This window comes from Camelus bactrianus, chromosome 9 (genome assembly GCF_048773025.1).
Source record: "Camelus bactrianus isolate YW-2024 breed Bactrian camel chromosome 9, ASM4877302v1, whole genome shotgun sequence".
NCBI classification, from domain to species: Eukaryota; Metazoa; Chordata; class Mammalia; order Artiodactyla; family Camelidae; genus Camelus; species Camelus bactrianus.
This window is the reverse complement of record NC_133547.1, coordinates 8,310,064-8,329,341: the sequence shown is the minus strand read 5'-3', so window position 1 is coordinate 8,329,341 and position 19,278 is coordinate 8,310,064. Positions and strand designations below refer to the sequence as shown.

Below are 19,278 nucleotides of genomic sequence, written 5' to 3'. Positions count from 1 at the left end.
AAGTTATCTATCTATCTATCTGTCTATCTATCTATCTGTCTGTCTATCTATCTATTTAGATGGAGGTACTGGGAATAGAACCCAGGACCTTGTGAATGCTTAGCACACATTCTACCACCAAGCTATCCCCTCTCCCTCTAGGATTTTCTTTTTCTTTTTCTTTTTCTTTTTCTTTTTCTTTTTTTCCTTTTGGTCTCTAATTGTTTAAGTAGTAGGACCTTAAATTGGGTTGTGTAGATTTGGTTTTATCTGCATCCTCATGATGTTGGGCTCTTTTGGAATTTGTAATCAAAGCATTTTGCCAGTTAACATTATGTTTTTGATCTTGTCTCTAATTTCTGGTCTCGGGATGTTAACCAAACTAGTGGCCAAGATAGAAGCAATGTGATTGTCAAGGATTGGGCCTGAGTAGTCTACACTCCTGGACTTCAGACCAATCTTTTTTGTTGTCGTTGTTGTTGTTAATGGAGGTACTGGGGATTAAGCCCAGGACCTCATGCATGCTAAGCCTACGCTCTACCCCTGAGCTATACGTTCCCCCTCCCAAGACCAGCTTTAGAAGGAGAGGCATTCAGGATGGAGTCTAAGACATTCCCCAATAGCGTTGTCTCAGATGATGCCTCGGAGGTGTTCTGGCTCATTTGGAGATCCTCATTGACTGAGGTTCATTTAGCTTTTTCCAATTAAAAGCTGCAACTCTGGAACCGACCAGCAGATGGTCTAATTGATAATAAATTGAGAAGACAGGGAGAGTAAGCTCCCGGTACCTAGCCTAAATTGGCTGCTAAATACCGCCGTATTTTTATGGGGCTCAGGAAAATCTTTAACTGTAATGTATAAGTCCGAGCATAACCAGGATGTAAACAGAACTTGTTCAAGTGCATGCTTTCATCACTTGCCTTCAGCTGCAGGGCCAAAAGTCCAGGAACAACGGGGAGCTAGGGAACTGGAGGGCAGGGGTCAAAGGAAAGAGGTTCCCTCTGCCTATAACCTCAGGGCCAAGGTGAAGCATAAGAAGCCAGCACAGAAGAGCTGCCTCCACAGACCCCCAGGCTTGCTCTAGGCTGCCCCACCCTCTTGGGCTCTCCCATTCCAGCCGGCTCCACTCTGGATCATGTCTGTCTCCCAACTGGACAGTGAACCCCCTGAAGATGGGACCTAGGCTGTCTCCATCACCACCGTGTCCCCAGCAACACCTGTGCCATGTGACAAATGGATGAACCAGCAAATGAGTGCATTCACTGTGTAGAGAAGATACCACATCAATTTAAGACAATACTATTAACTATCAGCTTTCTACTGTGGACCAGACTTGTGCTAACTGCCTTGTTATTATTATTAATAGTGGTGGTTAGTAGCAACAACACCAAATAAAAAATAAGCCATTAAGCTATGAGATCGTTTGCTTTTCTCTAAATCCCTCACCCTGCAATCGTACTCTTTCCATCTCTCCTCCATTACTCTTCCCTCTCTTCGTTATGCTCTCCATACTGCTCCCCTTTCTAGTCTTCACTCCTGGCAGTCCTCCCTCTCTATATATGTTTAACCCGGGTAGTCCTCCTTCCAATACTCCTCTTCCTTCAATGCCCCCCATCCCTCCTCCATCCCATCTTCTTTCCAGGTGAACTCCATCTTGTTGAACAACAAACTAAGGAGAGTACAGTGTGGCCAAAGAACAAGGCCATGGGGCCAGAGATGAGCCCATTTTAATTGCTGGGGAATTAATTTTGTAAATTAACCCCGGCCCCGACACCACCCCGCCATGCCCCTCCCTCGAGGCGTGTCCCATCCAGTTTGGGCAGGAAGCTGCTTCCCCTAGAACAGTTCATCGCTGGGATGGTGAGAAGGGCCGCTCTTCGAGGGCGGGAGGACAGCACCACAAGGCAGCTGGGGCGGGATCACCAGGCCTCAGAGGAGGCTGATGCGCTCCGTTAGCCCCTGCATCTCGTGGTCCTGGGGTGGGAAGATCCCACCAAGCTCCCCGTCGGCTGGCAGCCCCGGCCCGGGCAGTGGGTGCTCTGCCACAAACTGCTCCCAGCGCGTGTCGTCACTCTCATGCGTGATGTACCGCTCGCCCATCTTCCCCTCCAGCTCTCGGAGGTCCAGCCACGTCTGGTATTCCTGGGCCCAGGAGAACAGGGGTTAGTTCTGTGCCGCACCAAGGTAGCCAATAGTGCGCTGCCAGTGAGAAGCCGGGTACCAAGGAAGATGAAGCCACACCCTTCACAACCCATCCCTCCAATTAGTTCCACCCCCTTCTACAGCCAGCCAATGGGAGGCTCAGCCACGATCCCTATCTTCGGAAAATGTACCTACATCCATCACTACCTGCGCAGCCAATAAGAGATCTGGTTCCACCTCTTCCTCTAACCCAGCCAATGGGCCAGCCCCTCCCGCTTCGCTCTCAGCCCCGCCCCCTGCATCACCTGTAACCAGGGGTGGCTGAGAGACTTGTCCACGCTGTAGCGCTTGCGCATCTTCACCTGCAGCAGGTTGTTGATGAGGTCGATGGCTGCACAGAAAGGAGACAGCTCAAGACCTGCAGGGTGAGGGACCACCCCTCCTCCAACAGACCACCCCAGCCTACCTGCCTGTTTTCCAGGCGTCCTTCTGCACTGACCCAGGTGGACTGGAAGCCTCACCTGCACTAATCACTCACCCATCCATTTCCTCATTAAATTACATTTATCTACCCGCTCCCTCGCGCGGCACACACATGAGATCCTACATCTCTTCACCAAGTCTCTACCTCAGTTTCTTCATTCCTATGTCACCTTCCTAAGTTTTGTCACACACAGGTACACACAGGTAAACCTGTGCTATTCTTCACTTAGTATTTTTCTTTAAGCCAACTCATTTACCCAAGCTTACTGGGATATGGACAAAGGAAGTTGGAAAACATTGTGTATAATATGCTGCCATCTATGTAAAAGGGGAAATAAGAAAATATATGCCCACATATCAGCTCACATGTATATAAAAAGAGACTCGTAATAGTCATTGCCTTTGGGAAGAATGGCAGAAAAAAGAGTAAGAGAGAATTTTCACTTTAGACACTTTTGTATATACAAAAATTTGAACTATGTACATAAACCCTGTAAAAATTGGTACATTTTTGTTTTAAATCAATTCACTCTTTTTATCCAATTTACTTTTTTTTTTTTTAAGTGGAGGTGCTGGGGATTGAACCCATGACTTCATGCATGCTAAGCATGTACTCTGTCACTAAGCTATTACCGCCCCCTCCAATATAATTTTAAGGTGAAAATGAATTACATAAAATGGTAACTTTACATCACCCTAGTCAAGGGAAATTCAAACATCACTTGCCATATCCACAAAAATAAAATGGGTCAAAACAATAAGATGCCAGTCACCGGTTCCCTGCAGAAGGCTCAAAGATGGAGGCCTGTTCTTTACGAAAAGGAGGCTCATCGAGTGTCAGGCATTCAAGACAAACCAGCATTCATCCAAGGCTCCCTCCTTGATCATAAGCCGCGAAAGAAGGCCTCACTGTGTAAACCCCTCTGAGGACAGGCCTTCTCCACACAGGCTCCCTCACATACATCCATCCACGTTCAAAGTCACTCATGTCCCGGCCCCATCACTAGACTCCACCCATGCTCCAGGCTTTTTCAGAGCCCATCCTCCTGCGGCTCCGCCCACTTCCCACCCCACCCCCACCACAGGCCCAGCCTCTGTGCACAGGAGTAAACGGAGTCCCACACACCTCCCGCGGAGATGAGGCTCCAAGGGCAGGCAGGGTACATGAAGGCAGCATTCTGGATCTGGTCCTTGATGTCCTCGTCCTCATTGAAGGGGAACGTGCCGCTTAAGCTCACGTACATGATCACGCCCACTGACCACATGTCCAGCGAGCGGTTGTAGCCCTGGTTGAGCAGCACCTCGGGCGCCAGGTAGGCCGGCGTGCCCACCACCGAGCGCCGGAACGACTTCTCACCGATGATGCGTGCGAAGCCAAAGTCACACAGCTTCACCTGCAGAGGCGAGGGGTGGAGGGTCTGAGTGGGTGTAGGGGCCGCCCCTTCCACCCCTCCCCAAGTGTGTCCCCACCACGATATTCCAGACAAAATCACAGGCGGGTTCGAATCCAGGCTCCTCTTCTCACTAGCTGGGTGGCTCTGGGCAAGTGACTTCCTCTCTCTGTGCCTCTGTTTCCTCATCTTTGAGGAGGAGAAGCATACTAGCGCCTATCTCATAGGGCTGTAGTGAGGACTGCATGAGTCCATCTGTCTAAAGCTCACAGGACAATAAATGCCTGGCATGCAGTGAGGGCTCCCTGCCACTATACCTCTGTTACGTGGAACAAGTCTCAACCTCCTCTTGCCTCTGTTTCCTTTTTTGCATAATGGAGACATGCTAAAGTCCCTACCTTAAAGGGAAGCTATATGGATTGAAAGAGCAAATACGTGGAAAGTGTCAGGAGCAGCGGTGGGCACACAGCAAGCCTTGGTGATCTCAGTGGAGGGACCTAACTTCTCCCAGCCCCAGTTTTGTTATCTGGATTGGGGATGTTAACAACAGCTGCCTCTCAGGTTTCCCTGGGGGTTAAATGGGACCCAGCTTGTAAAACACTGACCATGGTATCCAGACAGTAACGGGTGTGAAAGTACCTTGCCTTTGTTGGAGGCAGTCTAGGGTCATGAAGAGGTTTTAGAGCTGGCAAGACAAGACCTGGGTTCAAGGTCCTGTCTGCGGCCTAGCAGCCCACAGGCAGCTGCCACTTCTATTCACATACTATCCCTCCCCTACTCAAAACACTTCTACCGACCTTACAATGAATAGTATTCAACCATAAGAAGACATGAAATACTGACACATGCTACAACATAAATGAACCTTGAAAACATTAACTCAAAGAAGCCAGTTACAAAGGACCACACATCATATTATTGCATACGCCATTTATATGTATTGTTTATTCCGTTTATATGAAATGCCCAGAATAGGCAAATCCACAGAAAGTAGATTAGTGGTTGGGGGTGGGGGGATGGTGAGATTGGAGGATGATGGCTAAGAGGGATGAGGTTTCCTTTGCAGTGATGAAAATGTTCTAAAATTGATTGTTGTTACACAACTCTGAATACACTAAAAGCTACTAAACTGTATACTCTAAATTGGTGAATTGTATAATAATATGTGAATTATATCTCAAAAAAGCTGTTAAAAAAACCAGAAGTACAGTTCTTTCCATCACAGGGCCTTTGCATAGGGTGTTCCAACTGCCTGGAACACTTATCCCTCCCCAAAACTACTCTTTCTTCAGATTGGTTTTTTCTGACTCTCCAACTGGGTTATACAGTTACATGAGCTCATGGAACTGTGTCACAGAACTCATCACAGATATACTTACATTTCCGTGACAAATTTGATCAACACTTGCTCTTCCCTCTATGATCTGTGCTGTCTAATATGGTGGTCACTGGCCACATGTGGTTGCTGAGCTCTTGAATGTGGCAAGTGCAACTGAGCAACTATTATTTATTTATTTTATTATTATTATTATTATTTATTATTATTATTATTATTTTATTATTATTATATTTTTAAATTATTATTATTTTGTTTTTGGGGGGAATTATTAGGTTTGTTTATTTCTTTATTTTAATGGAAGTAGGTACTGGGGATTAAACCCATGACCTTTTGCATGCCAAGCACACACTCTACCATTGAGCTACACCCTCCCCACTATTTTTTATTTAATTTTAATTAATTTGCATTTTAAAAGGGATCCTGGATTTATTTATTGGAAAACTTGTGAATATGCTTGGAATAACTCGAGTGTGTCAGTTTTCTTTTCTGACTGTTAATTTTATAAACTCTAAGTACAAAATTAAGTATTTCTGATGGAAATTTTATACCTGAATTAAAGAATATTTTATTAATGTTTATGTTGATTACATGTTAGAAAGGTATTATTTAGATATACTAGGATAAAGTATATTATTAAAATTAATTTCACCAGTTTCTTTTTACTTTTTAAAATGTGGCTATCAGAAAATGTAAAATTGTAGATATGGTTCATATTATATTTCTAGTTGGGTATTATTGCTCTAAATTAGGATTTCTCATGCCCAGCACTATTGACATTGGGGAAAGATAATCCTTTGTTATGGGGCTGTCCTGTGCACTATAGGATGTTCAGCATTCCGAAATGCCAGTAGCAACCCCCCACCACCAAAGAGTTGTGACAACCAAAAATATCTCCAACATTGTCAAATGTCCCCTGGGGGGCCAAATCACCCTCAGCTGTAAACTGTGGGCAGAGAAATGGGGATGTCTTTACTTACCACAGTTCCAAATGCCCTAGCATGGATCTTGGCACATAGTAGGCACATAATAATTTTTAGTTGATGACTAAAATGAACTTTTAAAATGGAATGAACGAAATGATTGAAAAACACAGATAATAAAGAAAAAATTTCACAGGGATGTGGATAGTCTAAATGAGAAGCTGTAACTAAAGGCCCTTAAACACAGTAGGCAAGTAATAAATTGTAGCTGTGATAATCATCTGCCTTGCTCATCTGGCTCTGCCCCAAAGGGGTTCTCATCAAAACTGTTTTCCTAACCAACCCACAGAAGAAACCACCAGTTGCCCCCCAATATCTGTTCTCTGCTTCTCCCCTTAATAAAAATCCTGACTTTAACAGGCCGCATGACCACCCAGAATGAAACTACATTTCCCAGATTCCCTTGCTGCCAGCCATGACCACATAATCAAGCCCCAGCCAATGAGATGTGAGAAGTGCCCTGTGCAACTTGAAAGTATTGCCTCAGGGAAGGAAAGAGGTGTGTCAATTTCCTCTCCCTCGTTTCCTTCCTCCCTCCCCTCTATCCTTTCTCCCCTATTATCTTTTCACGATGGAAGGACATCCTGGACCATGAAGACCAGGCAACACCATGGAGAGGCCAGAACAAGACAGCAGGAGCTGTGGTCCCCAGCACCCTGGAACTGCTTTTTCAGCCTCAAAATGCTTATGCTGGACCCTACACGAGTGAAAAACAAGGCACTGTTATCTTGAGTCTCTGTGTTTGATTAAGCATCTTGATTAATACAATCCCCACCCCCCCCACCAGTGTTGGATGGATTTCCCCACATCAGGAGGGGACATATCTGACCTGAGGAAATGGGTCGGCTGATGCCAGTAACACGTTTTCCGGTTTCAAGTCACAGTGGACAATGTTCTTGAAGTGAAGGTGTCTCAAAGCCACCAAGATCTGAGGGGAGGAAATGGTTCTGGTAAGAAAGTTTGAAAGGTCCCCACCCCAGATTCCACCTTCAGCAGCCAGCCCTCCGAAACCCATCCATGCCCCTCTCAGTATCCTAAAGATGTCCACCAGTGCTAGGAAAGGCACTGGAGCACCAAAGAAGAATCTCAAAACCCCAGGACCATTTCCACCAGAGATAGCAGTTGGATATATGATTTTAGGAAGGCTGAACTGGAAGATCCTGAGGGTTTGGGAAGATCCTGAGACCCTCTGGCATGTGGATCCTAATGAAAAAGAGCTATGATCATGGAGGTACTATTGTGCGATTCGATTTTTTTAAAATGTATTTTTCATCCATTAAAACACTGAAATATGAAACAATACAAACAATACCCATACGACATGTTATAAATCAAATGTAACACCCTTAAGAGCTGGGGGATTCTAGAGCCAGCCTACCAGGGTAGCAACTCTGGCTCCCCACTTCCCAGCCTGCTGCCTTGGGCAAGTCACTTTACCTCTCTGGGTCTGTTTACTCACCTGTAAAATGGGGGTAATAACTCCTCATGGGTGGAAGTGAGCTTTAAATGAATTGAGGCATATAAAGTGCTTCAGGCAGTGTCTGGCACAGAGCAAGCACTCCATGTGAGCTATTATTGTTGCTGTTTTTGGTTAGTAATTTTGTGATAGCCTGTTGGTGAATATATTTCTGTGTGTGTTTCAAATAAAGCTTTTCCTGCTGTATCTGTTAGTTCAAGAGTATTCTATGACAGCAAGGTGAGCTGATTTAAAAAAAAAAAAACTATTGGGGAGAGGGTATAGCTCAAGCGGTAGAGTGCATGCTTAACATGTATGAGGTCCTGGGTTCAATCCCCAGTACCTCCTCTATAAATAAATAAATAGACCTAACTACCTCTCCTGCCACAAAATTAATTAATTAATTAATTTTAAAAAAACTATTATCATTTGTAGCCACTTATCTGTGGGAACCATGATTTTCCTCAATTCTGTGTCACCTAAACAAAATATCAAATGTACTGCACATACAGACAGATGGAAGCATGAAGCTGTAATCTGTATCTTAGAACTGCAATATATGTGTTTCTCATTGTTTTCTCTGGGTGACTTTCAAGTATGGAAATGCTATTAGAAAGCTTCTGCTGAGGTCCAAGTTCCTCATTCTACAGACAGGGAGACTGAGATCCAAAGATGTGTATGGACATCCTCTACACATCTTCCGTTTTTTGTTTGTTTGTTTTGTTGTTGTTATTGTTGTTGGATGGGGGAGGCAATTAGGTTGGTTAATTAATTAATTAATTAATTAAATTAATTAATTAATCAATTAATTAATTAAATGGAGGTACTGGGGATTGAACCCAGGACCTTGTGCATGTTAAGCATGTGCTCTATCACCGAGCTATGCCCCACCCCCAGATCTTCATTTTGTTGATTTTCCCAATGCTAAGTAAATAGGGTGAAGAAAGAGGGCAGATTAGAAGCCAGACAGATCCAGAAGCAAACCTCAGTTAAATCGCTGCCATGCTGTGTGATGGATGAGACCCGGGAACCTCCCTCCACCTCAGTTTTCCTCCTCTGTAAGATGGGGGTTAGAGTAATACCTACCTCACAGGTGCTTGTGGAGCCTACACAGGTTTATGAGGTAAAGGGCTTAGCACAGGACTTGGGGTGAGGCAGGCAAGAGGCAGAAAGCAGACATCTGCAGAGAGAAAGACAGAAGAACACAGGCAAAAAAGAGAGGAAGAGATGAAAGATAAGGGAAAAAAAGGAACCACCTCGGTTGCTGAAGGCAGGCAGTTTTTCCCTCTCCACCTGAAGTCTGGATGAGCCTGCCTCAGTGGGTTTCTGTCCCCACACCGCAAGCCAGCCTGACAAAGGCACACAGCTTGGGAGAGCAAGGGTACTGGGCCTGAGAAAGGAAGCCAACACAGGGGACTTTGCAACCAACAGAGAACACATCCCGGAATCAGGTGTGGTACCAGCCAAGTAAGAAGGTCTTTCTAGGAAGGCTGTGAAACCCAGAAAATGCAATGCCATGAAGAAAATGAAGAGGAACACAAATACTGGGATAAAAGACCTGAACGACACAAGTGACAAAGATCCAGTGTCCTTCACATACAAATGGCACTCACAATTAAATAAGAATAATCCAATTGAAAAATGGGCAAAAATTACATAAAGCAGAGGCCAATAAACATGTGAAAAGAGGCTCAACATCATCCACGGTTTTTCAACCACCAAATGAAGCCACATGAAATAATCTTTTTCCACCTATAAGACTGATGGGTATATTATCCATGGTTAGTAAGGAGTGAGAAAATCGACACCCTCAAACTCAGTTGGTGAGAACAAAGACTGAAAGGGGTTTTAGAGAATAACTAAGCAACATCTTTTTTAAAAAAATGTAAAGTACATTTCCTTTAACTCGGGAGTCTACTATTTGAAACATGTTCTACTGAAATTCTCCCACCAGGGACTGTCAAATGTTCACAGGATGTGGTTTGTAGTAGTGGAATAGTAAAAACTACTTATATGCTCAGCAACTGGGGAATTTGGTAATATCTGCCATGCGATGCAATTAAGAAAAAGAGGAAGTTCTGCTAACTATATACTGAAATAGAAAAGTCTTCCAGAAGCACTATTAAAGTGAAGGAAGTAAGAAGCGGAACAACATACAGTGTTCTATGTGATGCGAAACCAAGTAAAATGCACTCACGTGCGCACATACACAGGTAACACAAGTTAGTTTGACTTTACTAGTTAAAAGCACAGTTCTGAGGCTTAAATCCCACCCGCTGTGGGACTCTGGGCGAGTTACTTAGTCTCTGAGCCTCAGTACAATGGGAGTAATAATGGCCACCACCACATAGGGTGCTATGAAGACTAAATGAACTACAGCAGTGAGGCACACAGTAAGCGCTCACTAAAGGTTAGTGATCACATTATTTATCATTATTATCAGCAGCCCCCATCCCAGCCCTGCCCACTCTGAGTGATCACTGTCCAGGGCTGGGCCTATCTCAGTCACCACTGTGTCCTTGGCACTGTCCAGTATGGGGCCAGGCACGGGCAGGGGTTCAGGCAGTGTTTGCTGAACAATCTAATAAGTGAATAAATGAATGCACTCCCCAGAGAAAGGCCTCTCTCCCCTCCTCTTTTTCTACATGAATAAAGCAGGCCCCAGGAGGCTGACTCACTATACAAAGTAATAAAAAATATAAAATAATAATCATTTATTATTTTCCTATAATAAGTTATTACTGTTACTTTTCTACTTATTATCCTATTCTGTTTCTATTGTTATTACTCTACTATTATTACTCTTAACTGTTCTATTATTGCTCTATTATTATTTTAAAGTTATTACTCTAATTCTTTTCTGATTGTTATTATTACTCTATTATTACGTTTTCTATTATCTGCTATTATGAGTACCAGCCAGAGTCTGCCTGACTTTCAGGGCACACAGGCCCTCTTGCAGGGCAGGTGGGCTGCGAGGAGTGGAGGCTGGTAGTGGGCGGGAAGGTGGGCAGGGTGATGGGCAGGGCGGGCTCACCTGGGTGATGAGGAACTTGGTGAGGCGCTCAGGCAGCCGGCCCTTCTCACTGGAGAGGATCATCTCCAGCATGTCCCCATGCAGCTTCTCCATCACCACGAACACTTTCTCCGGCGTCTCAAACATGCACTCCAGGTTGACGATCCCCGGGTGCCGCAGACTCTGAGGTGGGTGGGGTGGGGTCAGGACCCAGGTCACCCATGAACTTGAGACCCCAGAGGCAAGCCACGGGAGCAGATGGATGACAAACAGGAAGAAGGATTTCCCCGGAGGGTAGCCTGCTCCTTCCCTGGGGGTGGCATTGGGGGAGGGGAAGAGGCTTCCACAAGCCCAGACAGAAGCACCCCTCCTGCACCGCCCAGTGAACATAAAGATCTTTTTATCATGAAATGCTGGTAAAACCCCAGGGTCGAGGGAGCGAGAGGGCAAGCGTGGAGAAATGGGAAGGAGCTTCGTATATCTCTAGCTTTTAAATCTGGGCCTCCTTCCTCTTCTCCCAGCCCTTTCCTAGCTGAACCAAATCTCTCCCACCCAAGTCCCCATTCAGCCTCCTCCCTACCCTCCAAAGGCAGCCAGAGGGATAGTTCTAAAGTGCAAACATGACTCTGTTCCTTCCTTGCTCACAATCCTTCATGGCTCCCCAGTACCCTCAGGAGAAAGCCCACAGGGTATGGCCCCACTCTGTTCCCTAGCCTAGCTGCCATCACCTATCTACACATAAACCATCTAATAATCTTGAACGCCTTCAAGTTCCTAGAAGATGTCACATTCCCTCTCACCTCCAGACCTTTGCATGGGCTGCTCGCTCTGCTCAGAACACCTTCCCCACCCCTTCATTCTCAACATGCACACTGCCTCCTCTAGGAAGCCTTCCCTGACCACCCCTAGACTGGATCAGTTGGCCCCTCAAAGGAGGAAGTGGGAAAGGAAGGCCTCTACTGGGATTGGGGTGGTGGGGAACAGAGCTGGGCCACAGACCCCGGGGTCACCTGCAGAATGGCCACTTCATTCCGGAGTTGGCTCTCCTGCTTGGTGGGGAAACGCAGTTTGTCGATGACCTTTACTGCTACATCCCGGCCTGTCTTCCGGTGCTTTCCTGGGCAGGGGATACAGGAGGTAGGGGGTAAGGGGAGTAGAACCTTCTAGTCCTGGCAAGAGGAACCCCCACCACCACCACCACAGCCAGAGCTGGGTAGAGGTGGGTGAAAAGCCATCTAATGGGCCCCAGGAGAGATGTGAGGGGTGGGGGGCCCTGGGAATAAAGGGGGAATGAAAGAAAGGAAAGACAGAGCTCCTAGGAGAGGAATCTTAAACATGGGAAACTAGATTTGTAACAAATCAGAATCTAGCACCCCGCTCTGTGGCCAAAAGGTGCAGAATCCACCCTCCCTATCAAAAGCAGGAGAAAGTCACTGGCCTTTCCCAGGGAGAAAAGCTGAGCCTGCAACCACCTGCCCCCAGGATCTCGCTTTCTAATCACTAGAAAAGGAGGTAAGCATGTGGCCAAACGGAAGGGAAGGTCCAGAGCCCAGAAATCCCCAAGACCCCTTTCTGAGTTAGCTCTTTTTTTGTTTGTTTTGTTTTGGGGGGGGGGTAGGTAATTAGGTTCATTTTTTTTTAATGGAGGTACTGGGGATTGAACCCAGGATCTTGTGTGTGCTAGGCATGTACTCTACCACTGAGTTCTACCCTCCTCCACCCCTGGGTTAGCTCTTGATGTGTTCTTACCGCCATAGACCACTCCAAACTGGCCTGAGCCCAGCACCTCGTCCGGGAAGATCTGGTAGACAGTGGCGATGTCCTGAAGGGTGGGGATAGGAAGGGTCAGGGGTGCAAATGGAGATGGGAGCGGTCAAGGAGACTGGGGAGGGCAGGAGAGCTGGGAGGCTGTTTGGGAGGGGGAGAGGGAGTACATCCTTGGGGGCGTGGGTGTGGGTGGGGTCTCACCACATTCTCTTGGATCTGGCTGTTAGACACAGAGATACTCAGAGAAGCTTGTCCTGGGGAGAGGTAGAGGTGGAGGTAAGCGGATCCCAGGCTCAGGATCACTTTCACCCTTAACTCCAGAGGCAGCCTCTGGAGCCAGACCAACGTGCAACTTCAGGCTACTGAGTGACTTGTCCACTATGAACCTCAGTTTTCTCATCAAGAAAAATGAGAACAATAAAAGCACCTCCCTCCTCAGTCCAGTGAGGAGAGGAAACGAGATGTGCTGAGGGGGCTCAAAAAGCGATGTCCTAAAGGAGTTCACAGGGCATTTCACTCTGTGATCTTAGCACCAAGGGAGGTGTGATGATCCCATTTTCCAGAGGAGGAAATTGAGGCTCAGTGGGAAACTCCAAACTGACCCCAGCATCTTACCTGAATGTGCCCCAACCAGAGCCAGGCATTCCCAAAATCTTGATCCTTCTGTCATTTGAACATCTGTCCCCTCCCTGAGGAACTTCTGGGTGGTCCTTGCCCCTCAGCCTCCTCCATGGTCACCCTGCTGCACTCCATTCTCTTCTATTTACCCTCCACAGGGAAGCCAGAGGGACCCTGCACAACCCAGACCCCCATCCGTCCCTTGCTCAAAATCCTGCCATGGCTCCCCAGCGCCCTCTGGAGGAAGCTCAAACCCCTTACATGGCTTAACAGGCAGGGTCTGGCCCCTGACCTCTTTGACTTTACCCCTGTCATGTTCTTGGGTATTCCCGCCACGCTGGCCTCCCTGCGGGGCCTCGGATACTCCTATCTCTGGGTCTCTGCTCTGCCCTTCCCCTTATTCTGGACTTAGTTATATCCTCCTCATCACTCAGTCTCAGCTCAAATGTCACTCCTGGGGCCATGTCAGTTTCCTCCACCACATTTCTATGTCCCACTTGTCATTCGCCCAGGATGATCTGATGAATGTCTGTCACTCACCCAAGATTATGAGCTCCACAAGGCAGGAACCTGAGACTCTGATCATCCTTTGCCTCTGCCTGAAAGGATTTCCCATTTCCTTTCCCTTCATTTCACCTCTCCTCAGCTTCCAGGTCTCAGCTCCAATGTTGCCTCCTCCAGGAAGCCCTCCTGGACACCCAGGCTGGGACCCCCTCTGAGTTCCCAGAGTCCTCGGCTCTCCTGTCCCAGCCCTGCCTACTCTGTTACTGTCTGGGGACAGGTCTGCCTCCCTTACTAGACTGTGAGCCCCATAAGGGCAGGTCCTGGGTTGTCTTGGTCACAGCTGTGCCCCCAGCATTATCTAGCACAGGCCAGGCACAGAGGAGCATGAGTTAAAAAGTCTGAACTCACAATTCAGAGGCATCATTACCACTCAGGACAAGCAAGATTCAGAAAAGAGAAGTGACATGCTCAAGGCCACGTCAGGTCTGGGGGCTTCATGATTTGGACCCTGGCCTGCTGAGTCCAGAAGCCACATTCTCATTCTCCACTCTGCCATTCCCTACCTTCCCCCTGGCTCTTCCCTTCCCCAGGACCCCACCCAAGCCCTCCGAGACCCATCCTCCCAGGGACTGGGGCTGGGGGACTTACTGTGGGGTGCATGGCCTGGGGCGCTGGGTGCATCCTGGAGGATGACGGGCATCAGGGCCTGACGGATGGCTGTTTCCCAGCCCCGGGTGGCCTCAGCCCCATGCCCGCTGGGCCCTCCTGGGGCCCCTCCAGGAGTTTCGCCCACAAAGTAGGTGGCATTGGCAGTGACAATCTCGAAGCAGTGTGGGTTGGTGCCTGGTGGCACGAGGCTGAAGTTCTGGGCAGGCTCCACAGTGAGGATTTCGGACAGTGGAATTTCCTGGCAGGACACAGAGCCAGTACAGGTGAGGGCTCAGGCAGATCCTGGGGCTCCCCACTTACTCAGAAGAGCACACATAATCCAGTGTCAGTGGGAAAGGCCTGCTTTGAATGGAGTGATCAGGAAAAGGCTCCTGGCAGAAGCTACATTGAAGCAGAAATCAGAAAGGTAAGAAGCCAGCTGGTGGAGGAATAAGGCGGTTGGGAGGAGCACATGCAAAGGCCCTGAGGTAGAAAAGGCTTGTGTTCATGGGACATGCCATATTCCCATTACATGGATAGTGCCTAGCACACAGTAGGTGTGTCACATTTGATGAATAAATAAAGGCATCAGGCTACAGCCAGGCCATGCAGGGCCTCATGGACCACAGGGAGGAGCCTGGGCTTTGTCTCCAGGGCCCTGGGGAACCATGGAAGGATATGGAGCAAGGAGGGGAGCAGGTCTTTCTGGCTGTGCATGGAGGGCAGATGGAAGAGGATGGGACTGACACAGGAGACCAGGAAGGAGGCAGAGGGGGCCTGGGTAGGAGAGAAGGTACATGGGGAGGAAAAAGAGTGAGCCTGGAAAAGTGTTGAAAGGAAAAGGAAGGGAGGAAGAAAAATGAAAGAATGAGAAAGGGAAACTCATGTAGCAAATAAAACCTGGAGGCAGAGATGACTTAATGGGATGCTACTTTAGACAGCATGGTGTGAGGAAGATGGGAAGGATGAGAAGGAAGCAGCCATAGGAAGTGTAAGGAAGATGCTCAAGAGCAGGTGAACAAGCAAGGCAGGCACCTGGATTTTATTCTAAGGGCAGTGGGAGCCATTGGAATGTTGCAACGGTTTTAATCGACTCTTTTGGCTGTTACATTGGAAAAGATTCTGAGGGCGAGGGCAGAAGCAAAGGCCCAAGGAGACTGGCTGGAACACAGCGCTGGTGTGGGAGGTGGTGACGAATACAAAGAAATAATTTAATAAGTGAATTATAAAGTAATAGTGCTAACACGCTTATAATTATTGGGAGTTGAATGGAGCTTAACATATGCCTGGCCCTAAACTAATCCCTTTGTGTAGATTATCTCTTTGAATTCTGGCAACAGCCCTGAGGCGAGGATTATTCTTTGAAGCTTTTTACAAGATGCGGGGTGCAGAGAAGTGAGGAAACTTGCCTGGGTCCCCCAGCTAGAAAGTGATGGAGCCAGGATCAAACACAGGGTAGGGCGTCCGGGTGGGTGGCACTTGCTGATGGGATGGAAGCGGGGAAGCAGGGGGTGGGCAGAGGGTGTGATTCGCAGGTATTTGGCCGAAGCAACTGGGAGAGGAGGGGAGAAGACAGTGGACCAAGACAGGAGGTCTGGGGGAATCTGGGAGCCAGAAGACCTACCTTGTAGTATCTGTTGGTCGTGTTGTTCTGGAAGAGCGTGATGCACTTGCAGTCTAGACGCCAATAGTGCCGTTTCCTCTGTTGGGAGAGGTACTTGAGAGAGTGAGTCCACCCTCCAACACCGTTGCCCCCCAACACCGTTAGGGCTCCAGTTCTAATCCCACCCAAGCCCCGCCCCAACCCTAATCCTGCCCCTCCCTTTAAATCCTGCCCTGCCTCCTTCATTGCCATATTCAACCCCTCTAATTCTAGCTCTGCCTCCAGCATGACCCCACCCATCCCTGACTCCAACCAGCCCCGCCTCAATTTTAGCTCCGCCCCCGCGTGGCCCCGCCCCACCTACTCACCAGTGTGTCCTTGTTGCTGTAATGAACCACCCAACCCTCGCGCAGCGTTGTGCTGGATTTCCGTGTTGTGTGTCGCACCGACTGCACCACCCTCATTAGGGGGATGTACCCCAGGGAGCTAAGGGTTGGGGAGAGGGAGGTGTAAGAGATTACAAGCAGAGAATAACCATAGCGCCTGGGGCCACGGGGTTGGGGTGGGGCACAGGGAGCATCTCTGAGCAGCCAGGGGTTTTTGGCCACACTCTTTCCCCCTGTGGTTTCCAGATTTCTCATAATGAGGAAGGGGACTCTTGGGAGGCCCACATTAAGAGGCTAGGTTCCGAAGTCAGGCTCCCTGGCAAATTACCCAATCTCTTCATGCCTTAGTTTCTCCAGCACTAAGGGGGTTGCTGTCAGAGGGGAAACATTTCTTAGCTTAGCACAGTGCTTGGCACACAGTGGGCCTCCAATAAGTGCTAATTAGTATTGAGCCCATCAATTGTGGAGTCAGCTGTGACACTGGGCAAGTGGCTCAACCTCTCTGTGCCTCATTTGTCTCACCAGTGCACATGCTATTACTACAGTGAGGAAATGAAGGCCAAGAGAAATTAGGTGACTTGACCAACTCCAGAACCAGCAACCTCTTGATCCTATGCTAGACCTGGACTTGGGTGGCCCTGGCCACTTCTCTTTGCCTGAGACTCAGTTTCCTCATCTGTGAAATAGTCCACCTCTCCCAACAGCCTTCCCCTCCAAGTCCCTGTCCCTCAAGGTCCAACTCTGAAAGCCTACAATTCTGTTACTAAACACTCTCAGGAAAGACCTGGGAGAACCTCTGAGGTTCTAGGAGGCTAGGGTCAGGTGGCACTAGTAAGAAAGTTTCGGTGACTATTGTGACCTGCACACCTATACTCCCTCTGACCTCATCTCCCATCCTTTTCCCCTCACAGTCACTGCTTCAGCCACACCAGGCTCCTTGTTATTCCTGGAACATGCTTGATCCTACCTCAGGGTCTTTGCACTTGCTATTCCCTCTACTTGGTAGGTTCTGTCCCCAGATATTTTCCACATGGCTCCTTCCCTCCCCTCCCTCAGATCTCTTCAAATATACCTCCTCACAGAAGGTGCTTTAATGACCCTAAGATAACATGTCCCCCTTCTCTATCCCCTCTCAACTTTTAAAATTTTATTTTTGATAGCAGTTATCAAAATCTCCCATCCAAGTCCTAACCAGGCCCTACCCTGCTTTGCTTTCAAGATCAGATGAGATGGGGCGGTATGGACGCAGACAGTGGTTATCAATAGCTGATGCTATGGATGCACTTTTTGTTTGTTTCGTTTTTTTCCCCTTATCTGAGGCACTGGGGATTGAATCTAGGACCTCGTGCATGCCAAGCATGCACTCTACCGCTGAGCCAAACCCCCATCCCTATATGAATGCATTTGTTAGCTGTCTCCCCAACTAAAGTGTCTGCTCTAGGAGGCCAGAGTTTTACCTGTTTTGTTCACAGCTGTGTGCTTGGAGTCTAGTACCATTGTGCTCATTAAATATTTATCGATGTCCCCCAGAAGTGGCAGAACCTCTGCCCCATGTTTACACTGCCCTGGCCCCCTGGGGCGAAGTCTCAGCTCCTCTCCTTTATTAATTATTGGCCAAAGCCCATGAGCCTCAGTCTTCTAACCTAGAAATGGGTATAATGATCCTTATGGTCCTTATGAAAAGAATTTACTTCCAAAACAAATTTAGTTTAAATTGATGGTTGTTGAATTCCACAGGTTACAGTCCACACATGTATGTCTATTTCTACATGTATTACTGTATTAATACAATGTATTAATTAATACTGTATTAACATTTTTCTAGGGGGAGAGATAAATTAGGAATTAAGATTAATAAATACACACTACTATATATAATGTAGATAAACAACAAGGACCTACAGTATAGCATCCTGTGCTTTTACCCCTGCTGCCTTCCTGCCTCCTCGGTACAGTGATCTCACACTCACAGAGGAAGCGGGGCTTTGTCCTAGGCACTTGGAAGACAGATGAATTTCCTTGTCCTCAAGCACCTGAACTCACATTCTCATGGAGTTGGATATGAATTCCAGTTCTAATTTAAAATGTGTAATCAGGGGGAAGGTATAGCTCAGTGGTAGAGCGCATGCTTAGAGTGTACGAGGTCCTGGATTCAATCGCCAATACCTCCATTAAAAAAAAAATGTGTGGGAACTATATTCAATTTCTTGTAATAAACTATAAGGGAAAAGAGTCTGAAAATATATGTATATTTTCTATATACATATATAACTGACTATATATATTCAGATATATAAATGAATCACTTTGCTGTACATCTGAAACTAACATTGTAAATCAACTATACTTCGATGAAAAATAAAATTTAAAAAAAAAGTGTAATTAAGTAAAAATGATTATTTTTCTGAGCTTCCATGCCAGAAGAAAGCCACTGCCTGTCAGGTCTTTGGGGATATTTTCCTTTTCCTATTTTACAGATGGGTAGACTGTGGCACCCAAAGGAGAAGGGCCTTACTTAAGGCCACACAAGTCAATCCGAGGCTAAAGTGATTGAAATAAAATGGATATTTTGCCTTCCTTTTTAAGATTTTAGTGCTCTGAAATGAGAGTTAAAAACTGTATCACTCACTGCGTACCAGCCACTGTTTTAGGTACTTGATTTGTATTCATTCATTCCATCCTCACAACAACCCTATAAGGTAGATACTACTTTATCCCCGTTTTACTGATGAGGAAACTGAGGCCAGTGAGGTTAATCTCTTGCCTAAGGCCATACAGTCATCTGGGTCCAGAGTCCACATTTCTGCTCACTCTTTGTACTGTCACTTTGCCATACAGACTGTTTTTGGAAGGACCCACCAGGACCCAATCTCAGTGGTATCCTCTGGGGACAGGGGGCTGGGCAGCTGGGAGACAGGGAAGTGGAAGAGGTTAACAACATACCTTTTGAATGACTGTATTACCAG

At 47.2% G+C, this 19,278-nt stretch overlaps 1 protein-coding gene across 2 annotated transcripts in view; it reads right to left on the bottom strand.

Moving 5' to 3' along the window:
- Positions 1-1,658: 1,658 nt before the first annotated feature.
- PRKD2 (protein kinase D2) overlaps positions 1,659-19,278 on the bottom strand; it is a 29,825-nt gene continuing 12,205 nt past the window's right edge. For both annotated transcript variants that reach the window (XM_074369365.1, XM_074369366.1), the window contains 11 exons: positions 16,295-16,412; positions 15,948-16,025; positions 14,324-14,582; positions 12,755-12,807; positions 12,536-12,608; positions 11,797-11,903; positions 10,808-10,969; positions 7,144-7,242; positions 3,731-3,998; positions 2,427-2,512; positions 1,659-2,121 (listed from right to left, as the gene is read on the bottom strand). In XM_074369365.1, the coding sequence (XP_074225466.1) occupies positions 1,909-2,121; positions 2,427-2,512; positions 3,731-3,998; positions 7,144-7,242; positions 10,808-10,969; positions 11,797-11,903; positions 12,536-12,608; positions 12,755-12,807; positions 14,324-14,582; positions 15,948-16,025; positions 16,295-16,412 (1,516 nt within the window). In that variant the 3' untranslated portion in view covers positions 1,659-1,908. The remainder of the gene's footprint in view (positions 2,122-2,426; positions 2,513-3,730; positions 3,999-7,143; positions 7,243-10,807; positions 10,970-11,796; positions 11,904-12,535; positions 12,609-12,754; positions 12,808-14,323; positions 14,583-15,947; positions 16,026-16,294; positions 16,413-19,278) is intronic.